General features: G+C 43.3%; 1 protein-coding gene across 3 annotated transcripts in view; it reads right to left on the reverse strand.

Annotated features, from left to right (window-relative positions):
* CPO (carboxypeptidase O) overlaps nucleotides 1-20,756 on the reverse strand; it is a 36,500-nt gene that overhangs the window by 12,121 nt on the left and 3,623 nt on the right. The window contains exons 2-4 of one of the 3 annotated variants that reach the window (XM_039494147.1): nucleotides 8,620-8,826; nucleotides 2,397-2,472; nucleotides 1,839-1,963 (exon numbers count right to left, since the gene is read on the reverse strand). In XM_039494147.1, coding sequence (XP_039350081.1) covers nucleotides 1,839-1,963; nucleotides 2,397-2,472; nucleotides 8,620-8,678 — 260 coding nt within the window. In that variant the 5' untranslated portion in view covers nucleotides 8,679-8,826. Of the gene's footprint in view, nucleotides 1-1,838; nucleotides 1,964-2,396; nucleotides 2,473-8,619; nucleotides 8,827-20,756 lie in introns of those variants that run through there. The other 2 variants (XM_039494148.1, XM_039494149.1) reach the window with 2 other exon arrangements.

The following is a 20,756-nucleotide window of genomic DNA, read 5'->3' on the forward strand; positions in this document are numbered from 1 at the left end:
AATCATTATGAGTGCAAACATAGAGTCCAGTTTTAAAAATTCTGGGCCATGATATTATTTCAGTTAGACTGCAAACACCTATCTCAGATGCTAGATAGTTTATACAGGTCTGTCACATCTTAGGCATATTTAACATGCGCGATTTCAGCTTTACGCGGTTGGCAAAAACAAGAAAAAAAAAACAAAAAAAGAGAAAAACAACAATTTAAATACTGTTTCTGTAGTCCGGGTGATTCCACCCGCCCTTACACTCAATGTAATTTTGACTATACGCGATTTTCGCTTTAAGCACGGACTGCGGAACATAACCCCAGCGTAAGATGAGACAGAACTGTATACTGGCATCCCTATCCCATATTTCTCCACCTGTTGTTGACAGGGCATCAACATTAATTACTTACTAAAGAGAATTCATTAGGGAGGGTATCAGATATCAGATTTAACGGTGAATTGTCTTGCTTGTCATAGCTTCAGAATGGACCTTAATCCTCTTTCAAGGTATCTTTTATTAGTGAATGTCACTACAGCTGGGCTGTATTCAATATGTCTAGTAGTCATTTGCCATCCTAGCACTGGATAGCTGCAGAGCTTTAATTTTCATATGAAACATTATAGCTGGTGGGTTGGGTTTTTAAATTTTGTATGCGATGTGTGATAATCTGGGGACTATATCTTTGTCCAGTTATGAATCCCATTTGGTTTTATGAACACTAGTTGTACAGGTAACAGTCATTGTGACTAGGGGTATGTCTACACTGCAATTAGACAACTACACCTGGCCTGTGCCAGCAGACTTGGGCTCATGGGACTTGGGCTGTGAGGCTGTTTAATTGCAGTGTAGACTTCAGGGCTTGGGGCTGAAGCCCAGGCTCTAGGACCATGGGAAGTGGGAGGGCTGCAGCTGGCACAGGCCACCTATGGGTTTTTAATTGCAGTGTAGATATACTTCAGATCATCCATTTGGTGGCAGGAACCTGGCACGTAGTGAGAAGCCATGTCTGGAAAGGTATGACCAGGCAATCAAGGCAGCATCAGCACCGAATGGCTCTCACCTACTGGAACAATGGAGTTTTTCCCAGAAGGGCCTTTGCTTTTGAATGGATCATCTCTTCAGAGAAATCTGTTTGGGGAGAAGGGAGGGATCTGCAGTTTCTTCCACTGACCACCTGGGTCCAGAGCCAAAGGGAGCCAGTCCATCACAAACAGCAAAAGACATAGCTGGAGAAGTGGAGGCAGAAGGGACATTGTCTCCCTTCAAGGACAACAACCAACCCCAAGGACTGTCAGGAGTGGAGGTCCTTGATGGGGGAAGATTGCATTCAGGGGTTTATGTTTTTGCATAGATCTGTAACTCTCCTGTGCTGTCTAAGAGTAAAGTGTGTGCATTTAAGAAGTTCCCTTTCAAAGCCCATGTTCCTTACTTTACCTACCACACTGTCGCTGGGGAGTTAAACTAGAAATTAGAGTGCCCACAGCAGTGAAGCTCTGGAGGAGTGCGCACAGGCCATTGGGGAGGCTTAGGAGCTCAAATCACTGGATTCAGGGGCTAGGTCAGCTGGACCACAGACTCCCTCATCCCAAGAAAAGGAAGGCAGACAGGGAATTTGCAACCCAGGAGTGTGCAGACGCATAGGAAGATACAGTCTCTGGACTCTGCCTAGACCCAGCTGGCTTGGACACACATAGGATCCAAAGGCTGGATCCAATTAACACAGTCTGGTGACTCTGGGGCGGATTGGGGGAAGTTAGCCATGTCCATGGTAGGGAGGATGGTCCTTGAAGCCAATGGAGTCATTCAGTATGCAAGGGGATCCCTATCAGGCAATTAGTGGACATACTCATAAGATATCAAATGCTGATTTAAGCTGCCTTTCAGCTCCTGTAAACTGGAGGCTGGAACCCTGACATGCAGTTCTTCTCCAGCCTGGATGTCTTCAGACAGCAGTGGCTTCCACAAATCCAGCTGGAGAGAAAGAATGGGAACACAAAATTTCTGTTTCCATTGCTAAAAAATCTAATTAAGCTATATTAGCTATGGATGAATAAGAGGAAGCAATCATTCCCAATGCTCTCCGCCCATGCCTGCCCAATCATCAGCTCTCTACCCAATTGCTCCCAGAGCATACCTCTGGGATATAGCCTGTGATTTTCTGGACATGGGACATCAATTGTGGCCAGTTGTTTCACAGGCCACATATGGGAGGATGGGAAATCTCATATTTTCCTACGACCACATAAGGACATGGCTCAATCCAGCCCTTTATTAGTAAAGATCTTAGGTATAAGCTTTTTCAGGCTTGCTTTTTCCTTAATTTCTATCCCAAGTTAAATAGAAATCTGTTCCGTAGAACTAACTTTGCATCAGCTTTCTTGTAAACATTGTTAGCATCACTCACCAGCAAGGTGTCACAGAGCTGCTGAAGCTGCTTTACGTGCTCAGATGTTTGTGGCAAGACTCGCAAAACCTGGTCCCTGGAAATTAAGAGTAAAAAAATGAGCAGAGCATCTGTTGAAAATTTCCACCTTTCCCCTAGGCCTAAAGAGTTGTTTTGTTATGCAGAAGGAAGTTAGCTCATCTAACCGAGTCCTATTTCATTGAGAACATGACTGACTGATGAATTAATGCGGGAAGCGGCTGCCAGTACATCCCTCGGCCCACGCCGCTTCCAGCAGCTCCCATTGGCCTGGAGCAGCGAACCGCAGCCACTGGGAGCCGCAATCGGCCAAACCTGTGGACACGGCAGGTACACAAACTGGCTGGGCCCGCCAGGGGCTTTCCCTGCACAAGCGGTGGAACAAGTTTGGGAACCACTGCTTTAGATATATGTAGGATCAAGTTCTGTAGATTCTTTGGGTATCTCAGTAGGGCCCTACATTACCTTTACTTATTTGCCAGTGCCCTGATGTTTCAAACACTTAAGCACAGGAGCAATTTTATTTCATCGTATCAGCTTCTTTGAAGCCAATGACATTGCTCACATGATTAAACCCTTAAGTATGTGCAGGACTGGGGCCTAATAAAGTTGGTAATAATATACAGTGAGCTATTTCATCAACTTTGAGCTTTTTCTGTTCATGAATCACCCACAAATAGACTTAGTGTTTTGCATATTTATTCGTTATTCAAAATTGCTTGACAAAAATTTTATGCAAACCTCTTTTTAGCCAATAAAATTTTACAAACTACTTGCTGTATGTTTGACTATTCATTATTTGTGGCCTAAGACAGGTCACCTAAATTACATGGTAGTGCTCCTGCTCCCTGATTGGTAGACTGAAACTTATAAACAGGAATATCTAACTTAAAAAATATCAGTGATTTCAAGATGGCTGGATGAAAACTTCCTGTCTGGAGATGTATTTGCTGAGTATTCCTGAGACTTTCACCTTCTGAAAATGTTTATCTGAAAAAAAAATATTGAAGGTTTACAGAGAACGAATAAAAAAGGCTACAAACACAGTTGAAGCAAATGTGTGGTTTCTATTAAAACAAATCTTCCTACATACTTTTTTCTGGAGTATTAACGCAGCTCAGCTTTGTAGACCTTTAGCAAGCAGATGTGGAATTTCAAATTGCATAAGAGTTTTTAAAAGCAATAAATGAAAGGTTGTGATGCGAGAATGTGCCATCATCACTGGGAGTAGATTTTTATGATTACATTGCATTATATATCCAAAGGTGAGTTAGTATCTTTAGAAGAGAGCTGTTGTCACTGTTATGAAATCAGAACGGTACCAGAAATATTTTTATTTCTTAACAACCACTGGTTTACAATCGTCTCCTCTGATTTCAATGGGCTTTGGATCAAGTTCTTATAGTACATGTATGGTCAGGAAAGAATTTAAATGCAAAGATTCTACTGTAATGGAAATTTATCACAAGAGCTTTGTGTAGCAAATCATTTATGATCACCAATATAATGTATGCTCATTGCATGAGCAATAATTGCTAATTGGGCATTTGCACTCCCATCGCAAATGTACAATATCAGCTCAATATACATGCAAATCGAATTAGCTAACTCTCCCATTAGCCACTGGAAAAAATATAGGAAACGTTTAAAAATCCCTGAGCTTTTAAAAATATGATGCTTGCTGATTAGCTGAAACACAAAACAGGTCCGTTTCCTCTAACAATTGGAATTAGCTGTTTATTACCCATACCAGGGAAAAGTGTTGTGCTGTTGCACTTTTGTCCATTAGGCAAAATGATAGCACTTGCATTGCTAACTATTTGACATAACCACAGTAAATGTCGATGCAATAGAACCTCGTAGATATAGGATTAATGCCTCCCAGTCTGAAAATGAATCTCTCAGCTGCAGTTGGGAGTTTATTTTCCATAAAGGCTTGGGCTTGCTTTGCTCTTTGTCTATCAGAAAAGAAACAATATCCTGTAATGCTTTTCTGTTCCCATTGACATTATGTATTAATTGCACCAAATGAAAGAAATGCCAGACAATCAGATTGCTGCCAGATGGCCGGCTCTTATTTACTGATAAAACCTTTTACAATGGCCAACGTGAAGGCAGATAATTTTTAACAGTATGCTAATATTACAAAGATTGTGCCCATTTATGATTATGGACTAGGTTTCTCAATTATAGAAGTGCAAAATCGATCCACCCAGCCAATCAAGAACAGTTTTTCAATAATAAAAACACAATGAAGCATCCTCATTATGCTAAACCAATAGTGCCAGTGTAAGCTGTGTTCTGACTGGCTGGTCAGAATTCCTACTTTTTATAATATAGTATGTGGCAAATTAAGATAAAGAAACAGATCCTTGTTGGCCTTTTCCAGAGTTATTTCAAATAATGTCCCTTTATTTAAGTAGCATCCTGCTCCCAACTCAAAACACAGGTTGGCTGGGCTGGGCTGGGCTGGCTTTAATAATTCTATTCAAAGACTGGGGCCAGACCCAAACCCAGTTTAGCTGGGAGCTCAGTCCCAGTCAGCAATCCATTGCCAAAGAGCCGAGCACACTGAATGCTATGGGGGGGGCTTTCCATTGAATTCAACAGGCCCTGGGCCTGGAGATATATAGTCAGTCTCTAAAAGGGAAGAAGGGTCTGTGCCTACTGTGCTGGAGGTTTTATACAGCTAATGGGGGAGGCAGAAACCTATTTAAATAAGCTGCCCATTGGTTCCACCCCCTGAGCAGATCCCAGCCTTCTGACAGTGCCAGCTGGAGAATCCCTGGGCTATACTTACTGTGGTAAGTTCCGGCACTGGGCTCCATCTCAAATTGTATCAGTGTAATTCTAGTTATGGAATAAGACACTGATATTTTGCTCTCATCACATCATGTCCCTACCCCAAACCCACAGCAAATCCCAACCTGCTGTAAATCAATCTGTTATTATCTACATAGGGCCAGATTTTCAAAGGTCTTTAGATGCTTAAAGCTGCAGATAGGATTTCAATGGTAGTTAGATGCCTAACCTTCTTAGGCACTTTTGCAATCCCACTAGGGCACATAAAAACCTTTAAAAATCTGACCCCTAGTGCCTAAGTGTGCTGGGTTCTTGCCAGAACAATAGAAGATTCAGCCGCGGACCCAAAAGAAACCAGATTTTCAACACAATAATGATGAGAACAGCAAATAAAACAGGGGTTGGCAAGGGGATTTAGGAGTGAGAATGCTTTAGTCCTGCAATTGCACTCCCCAGTTGGGGAGGACATGTCTCCTTCATTCCCCCTATGCAGGAAGAGAGAATATGATATAATGGATAATGAGAGCAATGAGAAAACAATTGTGCAGTTGCTTAGGTTTGTTATGAATGGCTCTCTGATTTTTTGGTAAATTGAGATTAGATTCTCTGCTGATTTATACCATGTGAAAACCCTTTAGTTTCTCTGTGTTTGTAAAGAGTGTAAAAAGTACTGCATTTGCCCTCTAGCATTTAGAAGCAAATGCTTCTGAGGCAGCATTAATTTAGGCACTTCCACCTCCCCACTGTGCTACCTTCTCTCCTACCTAGGGGAAATTCCATCAGGGGACTTGCTAGCACTCTGTGTTTGTATTGTGCCTGGCAGAATGGCTCAACTCTTGGATGGACCCTATGCATCACTGCAATAAACAGAGTTGTTAATAAATAAGAAGTTCCATGGATTACCGGGAACTTTGTCCCCTGCAGGAGCAAATTCCACATAGGATACAATCTGGCCCTCTGCAGGAAATTTTCCTTCTTATTTTAAGCCCAGTTCTTCTAGCTATACCCGCATGTGCTTTTTCAAGAATTTTATCCGAGGTACGAGATGGCATTTCAAAGCTGTATGTCACTCTGTTAGTGTCCACCTCTATATAGGCCCTTGCAACTATTTCGCTCTGCTCACAAAGGCGATTCAAGTGAGGTTCTGAAACCTCCAACCCTTCCTCTTAAGGGAACCACAGCTTGTCTCTTTCATATCCCATCTTCTAATGGCTGCAAGTTCAGCACTCTAGGAGGAGGTCAGGCCAGCGTGTCAACCCCAATGCTCTTCCGTGGGGCTAAACCATACCCCAGAGCTCCTTCATTCCCCCTCCTGTGCAAGCACCCACTATCTCTCACAACTCTGCAAGACAACACTCCAGAGGTTGCTACAGGTGAATTTTCTCAGAATGTTACAGACTTTCATGGCATTCACAGGCAAAGTTTTTTTTTGGTTTCTGTGGACTTTGCCATGCCATTTTTGTAAAGACAATAAATAACATGTATTAAAAATGTCTGCCGCCTTCTAGGAAATACTGCTGTGGAGGAAATCATGCCAGTTTTAGTGTAAGGGAGGGGGAACAAAGAAAAGAATGAGGAAAAAATATCAAGTTCATACTTTTTCCAAAATAATTGTCAATAGTACAACAACTTCATGATCTAATTCCCTGAATACTCAAGGTTCAGATGATTGTTATTTGCAGATTTGCATATTTTCAGATTTTTCCAAATTTTTCATTCCCTGAACTCTATCTGGTTTTTTTACAGGGATTCCTTTGCTCCCTGATCGTCCCGTCCTCTTCTTTTCACATCTCTGGATACAGATTTTTAATTGGAGTTTAGGGTCGCAAAAGCTTTGGAGACACCCTTTTTGCATATCTCCACCCCCTCCCCCTCATTGGTTAATGGATTTACTCTTGCTTGATCATTCCCCTCCCCACTCCCAATATATTTGTAGAAGGCATTTTAGTCCCATAAAGCCTGATCTTGGTGCTGCAACAACTGGATTTTAGCCAATGGGAGCTGAGCACACTGAGTATCCAAAAGGAGGCACTGTGAACCTGTCACGATTGAGTCCGTAACTTATTTGACTAGAATTAACTCATTCACCATTTTTCTTGCTCTATATTCTCTCTACAAGCCTTAACTATATCCGAGTATTTGGATATGGTGACCCTCATTTTCCGTTTCCAGTACAGGACTGTAACCTCCCGTGTTTCAGCAGTCTGTAACAGACACACCCGATTTACAGTTCCTTGTTCCTTTCATTACACTGTCTTAGAGGTACTGTAATCTGTTGTGCCTTCATTACGGCGTTTTAGGGTACAGCCCTAAACTGCAGCTCCCTACCAGGTTTTATACTCACCCAACATATTGCGACCTCAGGCCAATCCTCCCTGGGATCAGGACTCCCAGGAGGCAGAAGACCCCAAGAGATAACTTCATGCTTCTGAAAAGAACCTGACTCTCAGCAGCACGGGGCCATAGAGCATACAGCTATCTAGACTCCAGTATCAACTGTGGATCAAACTGACTCATGCACAGAAGATGAACCTATTTATAAATTATCTCAGCAGAAATTTACTACAGTTAAATAATTAACTCAGTATCACGATATCATTTTCTATGATGAAACGTGTAAGTTCCCATATAGAGATGGTACATCTTTGGAGATTGGAAAAAGTTGGAATTATCTGCTCAACCCTTCTTTCCCCTGACCTCCACTCATCTGTTAGAAACAAAAAAATTGGTCTATACTGAAATTTACCAGCCTACTAACCCTTCTAGTCCTGAACTTTGTTGCCTCAGATTAAATGAGGCCCTGATGTGAACTAAACTTTTGCAAAATCAACACCACCCAGAGTTTTGCCCTTTTTTATTGCACTACTAAGTAAATTATGCTTTCACCTACATTCCCACCCCCCCCCTTCACCCAAAAACTGGCATGATTTCCTCCAAAGCAGAATTGCATAGGCAGAAACAGACTTTTTTTGCACATCATTTTTGTCATTACAAACATCACGAGGCAAAATCTACAGGAACTGAAGAAAATTTTGCCTGTGAACTCCACGAAAGTTTGCAATATTATATAAAAATTAACTTGGAACAATTGAAGGAGGCTTATCTTGTATTTGGTTGAGAGAAATGCTTGTGGGGGGAGGAGGAATGAGGGAACTCCAAGAACATGAGCTTTACTGTTCTGATTGCAATGCTCAGCCAATCAACCCACAAAATCTGTACTGGTGGTGACATAGCATGTTTGCCTTACCTCCTAGCTAAGTGCTGGAGTTGTAACCATCAGAAGAGTAGATTCTAGAGTAGGTAGCGCCTTCTGTTATAGCTCTCCAGAGGAAGCTGACTGAATACCGCATATTGCAGTAGTATCGCTTATTTCATATTCCAGCTCTCTGCTAATATAACCTACTCTGCATGTCTTTTCTCCTCAGCTGTGGACTGGGCTGGTGCTGTAAGGGTCTTCTCCATAATAACTCCCAAGACCTTTTCCTCATGGTATCAGACCTGCGAAACCTCAAATCTGCAACACTGGACCATGTGACACGGCGTCCAAATTAGGGACGAGACAAACAGGTTCAGAGGGAAAAGACTGAACTGTTGGAAGCTTGTTTTCCTCCTGCTTAAATAAAAAAAACAAAACATTAATGAAGTAAACCAAGAGATTTTCTGAAAGTAAATTTCAGCCTAAAGCTGAAGTGTCGACCTTTAAAAAGGGATATATTTATTCTTTGGTGACATTATTTCTGTTATGTCAATGACTTATCAAGCTAGATGTCGTCATTTTGCCTAACAGGGTAGTAGAGTGGTAGTAGTAGGGTACGCAGTGTAGTGGTAGCCATGTCGATCCCAGAAGAAGAGCTCTGTGTGGCTTGAAAGCTTGTCTTTCTTACCAACCGAAGTTGGTCCAATAAAAGGGTAGCAGAGTGACAGTCCCTCTCTATCGTTTTAATTCAAATTCCATTGAAGTCAATGGAAAAGGCTGTTGAATTCAATGGGCACCTGTACCAGTAATAATAAACAGCCCTTTACAACGGATATAGAAAATGGACTTTGGTTTGGGCTTTGGGACAAAACTTATTGATAAAAGAGGAGACTTTGTGTTCACTGTACTTTATTTGCTAACAGAGTCTGGTAAAGCTGCATCTCAGTTCAGCAAGGTACTTGCGTGTGTGCCTAAATAAGACTATGAGTAGCACCAATGAAGTTGGGATAAAGATCTTTTGCAAAATGATTCTTCTACAGATGGAAAAATAATCACAGGATGAACAAGTAACTTCAGTATGTCTGTTGCCCTCTTGGACATAAACACAACTCTTGCCTGATGAAGTCAGTTCTTTAGTCTGGTTCTCACTGACAGTTGCTTATCTTTCTAGCACAGCTGGAAGGCAGCTTAATCCATTTATTCCCATCTTGAGTACTAGGTACAATAAGACATGGGATGCTTTGGTTTTAGAAAGAGTCATGAATAAGAACATGCAGTTGTTCTAAATACTAGCATCTCCTTTTGTCCAGTATAATACTTTGGATTTCTTAAGCACGTCTTCAGATCACAAAGCATTTTTTCAAAATGAATTTAGCTTCACAACACCCCTTTGAGACAGATATTGCTGCCACTGCTTTAAAGATGAGGAAAACGATCGAGAGAGAGAGAGAGCAATAGCAAGTAACTTGCCCAAGGTCATAGAGGTATTCCGCAGCAAAGCTAGGAATAAAACCCAAATCTCCTTACTCCCTGTCACATACTTCCTTAAATATAAGAACCACCTGCTCTTCAGTTGTGGATACAATATATGCCAACTCCAACCAGCTGGCTGCTAAGCCTGTTAGTTTTCCCGTACTGGTATCATCTCATGATAAGCTTTTGGCCCAGAGTCAAAGTGATTTTCAGGGTTTGAATGATTCAACCTGCTTGTTATTGTTTCAACCTGGTACTATTCATATGCTCAGCTATTTTCCACTGGGATCTGCATACAGTCTGTTGAGAAACAGCTCAAAAGTTACATATTAATTAAACAGCATAACAGAGAGAGGGCTTGATCCTGCAAGCCTTCTGTACCCAGATTCTGCTGAACAGCACGGGAGTTCTGGGCACTGGGGACTTTAGCTAAAACATTCTCTACACATCCCCCTCCTCAAACACTTGTTCATCATGTCAGGAGTTTCCCTGTTTCCACAGCTTAATTTAACACCGATTTCACCTGAACTGAAATTCAAACAAGAACTACATGGAATTCGGTTGTTTGACATTTTTCTCTTTCTTTCTCATCGTCATCTAGACTGACTGAATTCTTCTCCAGTAAATGCCCCATGCATTGCTGCTGTATAGCACTCATGATGTGTATGTATCTGGGGTGGAATCCTCACTCCGAGGGATCAATACAACAGACTGCTGACTAGTGCGGCTTAAATCCTACTCTCACTGCAGCAAGAAACTAGACTGGGTCTCTCACCTCTACTTCCTCAAACAGATGGTAGGAGCTTCTAAGTACTTCATTTAAATTAGACAATTTTTAAAGAAACTTTTTAAAAAAAGACTGTTTTACTGCATTGACAGCCCATTTTTACTAGTTTTTTTTAAATAATTAACTCTAAGTAAGCCAAGTATTATATTATTACCACAAGCTAAACTGTAAGAGACAACAAATAAGCCATTACTACTCTTTAACGGTTAGGAAACAGCTTACTGCACTGCATTTTAGGATATTCAGCTACATTTATTTTTAAGGGTTTTATTACAAGCAGTAAAATAGTTTATTAACCATTTAACCATAGCACAAATGATTAGATGCACATTTATGCTTGAATAGAAAATAGGGACAAAATCAGAAAGGCTAAGGCACAAAATGACTTACACCTAGTGAGGAACATAAAAAGCAAGAAGAGGTTTTATAAAATATATTAGAAATAAGAGAAAGATGAAGGAAAACGTATGTTCATTACTTAGCAGGGAAGGAGAGCTAATAACTGATGCCATCAAGAAGGCTGAGGTGTTTTATGCCTATTTCGCTTCAGTCTTCAATAAAAAGGTTAATTATGGCCAGATGCTTAACACAATTAGTATTAACAACAAGGGGGAAGGAACACAAGCCAGAATAGGGGGAAAAAACAGGTTAAAGAATATTTAGGTAAGTTAGATCAGTGGTTTTCAAACTTGTTAGATTATGTTATGTGGAGAGGGGTACGCAGCCTATGGCAGGGGTTCTCCGGACAAATTTTTTGGTTGCCTCGGAGTGTGGCCACCAACTCTGGCTGGTGGCCGTGCTCTCCCTTTTTCCTAAAATACTTAATTAGATTTAGAAAAATGAAATAAATATGCACATATGCACATCCAAATCATTGTAATTTATTTATTGCTAGCTAGTAAGCAGGGGCGGCTCCAGGCACCACCGCAGCAAGCGCGTGCCTGGGGCGGCAAGCCGGGGGGGCGGGGGGCGGTGTGCCAGTTGTTGTGATGGCGGCAGTCTGGGAGCCTTTGGCAGCATTTCTGCAGGAAGTACGCCGGTTCCGAGGCTTCGACGGCAATTCGGAGGTGGGTACGCCAAAGGCGTGGGACCAGCAGATCACCCACAGAACCGCCGCCGAAAGCTCCCTGACTGCTGTGCTTGGGGCGGCAGAAAACATAGAGCTGCCCCTGCTAGTAAGTCTGTTGTGAAAAGTGATATTAACAAACATACAAGTGTCGCTTTTCAAAGCAGAGTTACTCAGCTCTGGCAACCCTGGGGACAAATTAAGCCCTGGGTGGAGGGCAAGCAAAGATGGAGTGTTGGTCTGGGGGAGGCAGTGAGAGCTGGAGCCTGAAGCCCTGTGGCCAGAGCCCAAAGTCCCGCAGCTGGAGGATGGGGCCCGAGGATGCAGCCCAAATCCAAGTGGCTGGACCGTGGGGCCTGCCACCACACAGCCAGCGCCCAGGGCTGGACCCTGAAGCCAGAGCCTGCTGCCCTGCCACCCCCGAGCTGAAGCCCAAAGCCTGAGCCCCACCGCCCCGGGAAGGTGGAGAACTCACCGGCTACCTGCCCCTACAGTGTAGTGCCTCAGGTGACTCCAGAGGGGGGCAGGGCCCAACCCCTGCTGGCGGCCCCAGCAACAAACACTAAGGCAGCACATCCAGGGGAGAGGGAGAGGGGGGCGCTACTTTGCCCTCCCCACCCCTCCCAATCACAGCCCAGAAGGATGTGGCCGCAAGAAAAGGCCCCGGTGGCTGCATTTGAGAAACACTGGTCTATGGCATACCCCCCTCTGAGATAGGTGTCTCATAACATACCTATGAAAACAGAAAAAAAGGTCTGCAAGGGATAACACGATGCAACACAGTGCACAAGCCCTGGTGTGTGTTGTCCCTGATACAATTATTACTATTATAATGAACAATTTTATTATATATACTCATAGCGTTAACCTCACACTGCAAAAAGGAAACATACACCAATGTAGCTGCAGTTTTAACTGAAAGGAGGTTAAATGGTGATTAGATTGCCAAATCTTACTAAATACAATGCATTGTCTGCCATTACAGGGCTTTTCTCGCATACCCCCTGAGAACTCACATACCCCCAGGCGTACACGTACTCCAGTTTGAAAACCACTAAGTTAGACATATTTAAGACACTGAGGTAATTTATGAAACTAGCTGAAGCAATCTCGGAACTGGTTGCAATTATCTTTGAGAACAAATGGAGGACGTGTGACATTCCAGAAGACTGCAGAAGGGCAAACGTAGTAGCCATCTTTAAAAGGGGAAACAAAGAGGGCCCAGGGATATACAGACCAGTCAGCCTATCTTCGATACCTGGAAAGATACTGGGGCAAATTATTAAACAATCAATTTGTAAACTTCTAGAGGATAATAGGGTATTAAGTAATAGCCAACATGGGTTTGTCAAGAACAAATCATGTCAAACAACCCAAGTTCCTTCTTTGACAGAATTACTGGCCTACTGGATGAGGGGAAGCTATAGATATGATATATCTTGATTTTAGGCTTTTAACACAGTCCCACATGACATTCTCATAAGTGAACTAGGGAAATGTGGTCTAGATTAAATTACTATAAGGTGGGTGCACAACTGGTTGAAAGACCGTAGTAAAAAAGTACTTATCAATGATTTGCTGTCAAATTGGGAGGACATATTTAATGGGGTCCCCCAGGAGTCAGTCTAGGGTCTAGTACTATTCAGTATTTTCACTACTGAATTGGATAATGGAGTGGAGTGTATGCTTATAAAATTTGTGGGTGACACACAGCAAGCACTTTGGAGGACAGCAGGGTTAGACTTCAAAATAACCTTGACAAAATTGGAGATTGGTCTGAAATCAATAAGATGAAATTTAATATAGGCAAGTGTAAAGTACTATACTTAGGAAGGAAAAACCAAATGCACAAATACAAAATGGGGAACAACTGGGTAGGCAGTAGTACTGGTGCAAAGGATCTGGGAATTATAGTGGATCACAAATTAAATACAAGTCAATGAGACACATTTGCAGGTGAATATCATTCTGGGGTGTATTAACTGGAGTGTCCTATGTGATATCAGACACAGATGAACATGATTCGTTGGGGAAGAGTCAACATGGTTTTTGTAAAGGGAAATCATGCCTCACCAATTTATTATAATTCTTTGCGGGAATCAATAAACGTGAACAAAGGTGATCCAGTGGATGCAGTGTACTTGGACTTTCAGAAAGCCTTTGACAAAGTCCCTCATCAAAAGCTCTTAAGCAAAGTAAGCAGCCATGGGCTAAAAGGGAAGGTTGTCTCATGGATCAGTAACTGGTTAAAAGACAGGATACAAAGGGTAGGAATAAATGGTCAGTTTTCAGAATGGAGAGAGGTAAATAATGGTGTCCCCCAGGGGTCTGTTCTGGGACTGGTCCTATTCAACATATTCATAAATGATCTGGAAAAGGGGTAAACAGTGAGGTGGCAACATTTGTAGATGATACAAAAATCACTCAAGATAATTCAGTCCAAAGCTGACTGCGAAGAGTTACAAAGGGATCTCACAAAATGGGGTGACTGAGCAACAAAAGGGCAGAGGACATTCAATGTTGATATATGCAAAGTAATGCACACTGGAAAACATAATCCCACTACACATACAATTAGTTGTTCTCTCTCTCAAGAAAGAGATCTTGTCATCACTGTGGATAGTTCTCTGAAAACAGCTGCTCAATGTGCAGTGGCTGTCAAAAAAAGCTAACAGAATATTAGGAACCATTAGGAAAGGGACAGATAGATAATAAGACAGAAAATATCATAATGCCATTATATAAATCCATGATACATCCACACCTTGACTACTGCAGTTCTGGTTGCCCCATCTTAAAGGGGAAAAAAAAATCTTAGAATATCAGGGTTGGAAGGGACCTCAGGAGGTCATCTAGATATATTTGAATTGGAAAAGGGACACAGAAGGGCAATAAAATGGTTAAGGATGTGGAACAGGAGAGATTAAAAAGACTGGGACTTTTCAGCTTGGAAAAGAGATGACTAAGAGGGCTATGATAGAGGTCCATAAAATCATGACTGGTGTGGAGAACGTGAATAAGGAAGTGTTATTTACTCCTTCTCATAACACAAAAACTAGGGGTCACCCAATGAAATTAATAGACAGCAGGTTTAACACAACAAAAGGAAGTATTTTTTCACACTACACATAGTCAACCTGTGGAACAACTTGGCAGAGGATGTTGTGAAGGCCAAAACTATAACAGGGTTCAAAAAAGAACTAGATGTTTATGGAAGGATAGGTTCATCAATGGCTATTAGCCAGGACGGGCAGGGATGGTGTCCCTAGCATGTTTGCCAGAAGCTGGGAATGAGTGACAGGGGATGGATCACTTGATTACCTGTTCTGTTCATTCCCTCTGGGGCACTTGGCATTGGCCACTGTCAGAAGACAGGATACTGGGCTAGATGGACCATTGGTCTCACCCATTATGGCCGTTCTTATGTTCTTAACTGAGGCTTTTAGGGATTAGCTGAATAAGGGCCCATTCCTGCATCACTGAAGTTAATGGGAGATTTCAGTGAGTTTTGGAATCAGGCCCTTAAAGCTTTAACCAGGCATGTTTTAAATATTTGTAAGTATGTGTTTATGGGTTTAAGTGCATTAGAAACAGCAATTTTTTTTAGCCTCTGATTTTGTAAACCTTCATTGCTGTTAATAGCTGGAGAAACAGTGCTGAGAGTGTTGGCTGGGTTGAAAAGATTTAGCAACAGTATCTTAGTTAGCCTGGCTTTACCTCTGTTCAGGCCTGTTGATTTTGCTTGTGGTTGGGGGTGGATAATTAGAGCTGTTTCCTAGTAATTAGCCAACACCTTGCCCCCACCGCACAGGCAGGCAGCGCTGTGATTGGCATGGCAGTGGGGGAGTGTATTACAAGTACGTATGTTTTATAAAGCAGTCATCCCTTGGGATCCCAGCTCCTGGTGAGCTGCACAAACATGAAGTAAGAGACAGCCCTTGCCAGAAGAGCTTACAATACAAATAGAGAAGGCAGACAAAGGCTGGGAGAAAAGAAGTTCTAGTATCCCCACTGTACAGATGGCAACTGGGGCATGGTTGGGAGTTAGGTGCATGAATGGCTTTAAAAACCTGGCCCTAACTAAGGGTAGGTCTATACTCACTGTCCGGGTTGACGCGGTGAGTTCGACTTCTCGGAGTTCGAACTATCGCATCTAATTGCTCCGGTCGACTCCGGAACTCCGCCACCGCGGAGGCCACAACGGCGGTGGCCGAGTCGACCTTGGAGCCACGGAGTTCGACCCCGCCGCGTCTGGACGGGTAAGTCAGTCGAACTAGGGTACTTCGAGTTCAGCTACGCTATTCGCGTAGCTGAACTTGCGTACCCTAGTTTGACACCCCCCCCCTTAGTGTAGACCAGGCCTCACTTGCCCAAGGTCACACACAGCCTGTGGCCAAGCGAGGAACTGACTCCAGCTCCCCAGTCTAGTGCCTTAAGACAAGGCCATCCCTCTTCTCTGTTTCCTGCTCTTAGGGAGGCTGTTGTCAATACTGTTAGATGTTAATGAACTTTTAGTTTTTAAGTATTGAGGTTTTAGACCTAGCTGCCTTAGTCTCTTTCACCAACAGAAGTTGGTCCAGTAAAAGATATTACTTCACTCACCTTGTGTCTCTAATTTTTTAAGAGAAAGTTTTGCAATTTTTTGGTACTTTTATATTTAACCTGCCACGTTTCCTCCCTCCAGCTGAAGCTGAGGTGATGGCTCTTTACCCTGAAGCTTCAGGGATTGCAGTGGGAAGGTCAGATGACCAGCTTGCCTAGAGGTAGGTCACGGCCTTATGGTTTCTGCTTGACTAGTCATCCCAGAGGGGGCCTCAGTCACCCCCTCATGCTCCAGCTGTTCCCCCAGCGGTTCTGTCACTACAGAGGAGCAAGGTAGAGGGACCTGGTCTACCTACTCCACCAGATCCCAACCCATTGCCAGAGAGAGGTTCATGAAGTGTCTAGCCCAGTTACTGAGCTACCCCAACTTATGTTTTCCTCTAGATCACTTCCTGCCAGTCCAAGTGCCTCAGTCTGGGGGCATGGTTGCTGGCTTAGCAGTCTGTCCTCTGACTGAACGAGCACTAAAAGACAATCTCTTTTAGTGCTTTCAATTCCCAAAGAGCAGGTCAGGGAAATCCCCGTCACTGCTGCTAGAGCAGTCCTCACAAAGCTACTGCAACTTCAGGCACAGCTCTTGGCATGACCCATGCTCCCTGATGCCGCATGCAGCTCTTTTCCTGGGCTACCACTGTCCTTTTAAACTGCTTTTCCACTGGGAATGTGTCCTGTTCCTGTTGAGGGTCAGGGCCTCCTTAGCCCAGTATTGTTCTACTCCCAGCACTGGTTGTGTGGAGCCTGTAGACCCCATTACACGGACCAAGCTTTGTGAATGATATGACAACCATGTTGGGATATCCACACAATGGAAAGACTGTACCTATGCTGGAAAGGGAGGCTGTTTGCCGACAGCACTGAGGCATCTGCCATTTTGTACTTTATTTTGGGTACAGAACATTACAGAGCAAATCCCGAAGGGCTCTCTCTTTCTTGGTTACTACATCCAGCACCTTATCCATGTGACACTGCAGCTGAATGAGACTAAACACATTTTAACTAAGGGTAGGTCTACACAGCCAACGTTAACCGTGGTTAATGTGGCTGTGTAGTCGCAACTCCTGAGCTGGGAGAGAGCGCGCCCAGCGCTTTAATAAAACCAACTCCGCGAGGGGAATAGCTACCAGTGCTGGGAGCAGGGCTGATTTACCCCGGTTTCCTTGAGATCAGTATCAGGCCCAATAGCCGTAACTGTTACAGAAAGAGAAAACGGTGCTTGGGAAACAATCCAAAAGTTTTCTTCTTTGAAGACTTAGGACCAGAGCCTCAGCTGGTATAAATTGGTGTAGCTCCACTGACTTTAATTTACATCAGCTGAGCATCTGGTCCCTAGTTTAACATGCGGCATAATTCAAATGAAGCTATATACAAGGTGATCTGTGCAACAAAACAAACAAAAAATACAGAAATCTTAACAAGCCCACTTTGCAGCATGGATTGAGGAGACTAAGATGTGGCATATGATTGTAAATGGTAAATTGAACAAATTTATTGAATACTATCTCTTTGTCCAAAGGCATCAGTAGAATCCAATACCTTAAACAGTGACAAATGAAAGAAAATTATCCTAGTTATTGGAATTTGCATCTCAAGGCCAGAGCAGATCTGGCACTTGATGGGTGCTATGGTAATCATGCTACTGTAGTATTGTATGGGAGTGTTCTCATGAATGGGGAGCAAAGTAGAATGACAGCCTACGTGCTACGGGGAAAAAGGAGGACTTCACTTAAATGCCTGCTGCAGACACGCTGGAACCAATTCGCCACTGCCTTGCCCAGTGGGTGCTTTTTTACACCTATGCAAAGTAGGTGCAGAAGGGCAGCCTTTTACACCCACCTTGAAAAGCTGAGTATGGAGATGTAAAAAGGCTCAGAGAGCTAAGGAGTAAATTGTTGCTCCTGAAACGACAGATCTTAAATACCTGGCTCGAATATCAACTATCATTGCAGCACTCAAAGGTAGGACAACATAGCTGTCCTGGGCTTTTATAGCTGCTAGCAAAAAATGGAAACACAAGGTATGTTTACGCTGCCATAAGGAATGTGCAGTATGTAGAGGACATACACTCCATTCTCTCCCAGCATGGGTATAATCAGCAGAGGCACTTAGATGAGTAAAGATATGCCTGAATCCTGTGGGTACGTACCCTATGTAACTCTCTACACACTCAAGCGGTGCCTCCTCTGTCTACACTGCTATTTTTTCATCAGTGTAGGGCCCAACTGCCTCCCTGCTGCCAGAGCCTTTCCCCACTGCAGGGAAGCTCCCAGCAGCGGATAAAGGCTCCAGCAGCTCCTTGCTGGCCAAGCCTTTCCCTGTCACAGGGAGCTGCCTGAGCTTTTCCCAGCTGCCGTCTCTCTGACACGTGTAGCTACACAGCACAGCGTACACAGTGGTGTCCCACAATGGACACAGCCTGCTTTTCACTGCGGCATGTAGCCCCGCACACCCAAGGGCAGCTCTAGGGATTTTGCCGCCCCAAGCACGGCAAGCAGGCTGCCTCCGGCGGTTTGCCTGCGGGAGGTCCACCGAAGCCGCGGGACCAGCGGACTCTCCGCAGACAAACCACCGGAGGCAGCCTGCCTGCCGCCCTCGCAGCGCAGGCAGAGCGCCCCTCACGGCTTGCTGCCCCAAGCACGCGCTTGGCGTGCTGGGGCCTGGAGCCGCCCCTGCGCACACCCTACACAATGCATAGCCACAGAGTTATACTCTGAGCAAAATTACTACTTGAAGTGTTTGAATTTTGGAGGGAATGCTAAAATGGTTTCCTAACGAGTTTGTTATTGATTCACAACCAGTGTTGCGCCATTGGATTTTCTATCCACAGTAAGAGATGCCTGACGGCTGCTTAACATACACCTTCCCACCCTCTGCTCAGCCTGCCAGATTCCTTCATGTTTTCCCCACAAATTGCGTTTTGGGGGATTTTGTCTTTGCACTTTAAATCCACTTAGGGCCCTAACGTAGATTAAACTGATCTAAAGCCTTGGATTAGTATAAACTACAAAAAATATAATTTATGAGGTTGGGAGACAATTTTTTTTTCATTTTATAAACATGGAATGCTCTAAACAAGGGCCATGCTGATTACTGGCAAAAGAAGAATGTTCAACCATCACATATTCAACATCAGTATTTTACTGTCTCCAGACATAACTTAATAATTTGTCACATGAAATGGGCAGCATTTTGCCTCTGCTGTTGTCGATACTTACAAAAATCTGTAAAAATTCTTCTTAAATGCAGATCTTCCATTGCCAAAAAACAGGAAGTAAACTTGATATCTTATTCAAGCAAGGTTATTTGCTCTGCAATTTGCTTGGAGAGATGAGAACAGCTTAGCATTAATTAATAATAATATAAAACAATACCAATTACAGTAGCCTGGGAACAGAACTCAGACTAGGGAAGAGTCAGGTCAGTCTTTGTAGCATTCTTGGTTACTACAGTTCCCTTCGCTTTTGTAATTGCCAAGTCCTAATTCTCTAGACTCCAGCACATGCAGGATACTCGCGCACAGCCCCTTTACATAGAGCCATAACCACATCACTCCCCTAGAAACACGTTTTTGAACCCTCATTCTAGGATTCACTTATTTACCCTAATTTTTATTTTTAACCCTTCCAAGCTACCTCACTCCTTCTGCTCACCTGGCACTGGCCCCATTCCTGTCCCTTCACACCAGCCACCTGTTGCAAGAGCCTTCTCCTTTGCAGCATCTGTCATCTCACTTCCTGTCTCTTGCTTCACTGACTCTCTGCCCACTTTTAGACCTCACCTGGCTTGCATAGCCTAGTGCCAGTTATTACTTTGTCTGTGCTTTCAGTCACTTGACTTAAATAATATAATAAAGTTCAAAGCTTTTTAGCATAGTTTATATCAAAGATTATACACAAAAGGGACCTGATCCTGCCACCCTTTTCCATGAGAGTTTTTGTTTCTCATGTGAAAAGGGTAGTTAAATTCAATGGGACTGGTGTCTAACGCTTTGCCTGCAACAGGAAATAGCCTGAAATAGCTATTCCACAATAGCTCCCCATGTGAACACTTAACCCACACTGTCTACACCGGGAACTTACATCAGCATAGCTAGGCCTCTCAGGGGTGTGGCTTTTCACACCCCTGAGACATAGCTATGCCAGCCTAACCCCCCAGTGTAGACAGTATTAGGCCGATGCAAGAATTCTTCCATCAATGGAAGTGGAATAACTATAGCACTGCGAAAACCCCTTCCATCATTGTAGTGAGTGTCTACACTGAAGCACTGCAGTTGTAGTGTTTTAAGTGTAGACATAGGCACTTTTAGGGTATGTGGGTTTAGCTTACTCCACTTACATGAAACCACACAAAGGCATTCTTCATTTGAAATACCTATTGCACTTTAAATTCGCTCCCTAGCTTATTTTGCAATAGCTTCCC

This window comes from Mauremys reevesii, linkage group 11 (assembly GCF_016161935.1).
Source record: "Mauremys reevesii isolate NIE-2019 linkage group 11, ASM1616193v1, whole genome shotgun sequence".
Classification (NCBI taxonomy): Eukaryota; Metazoa; Chordata; order Testudines; family Geoemydidae; genus Mauremys; species Mauremys reevesii.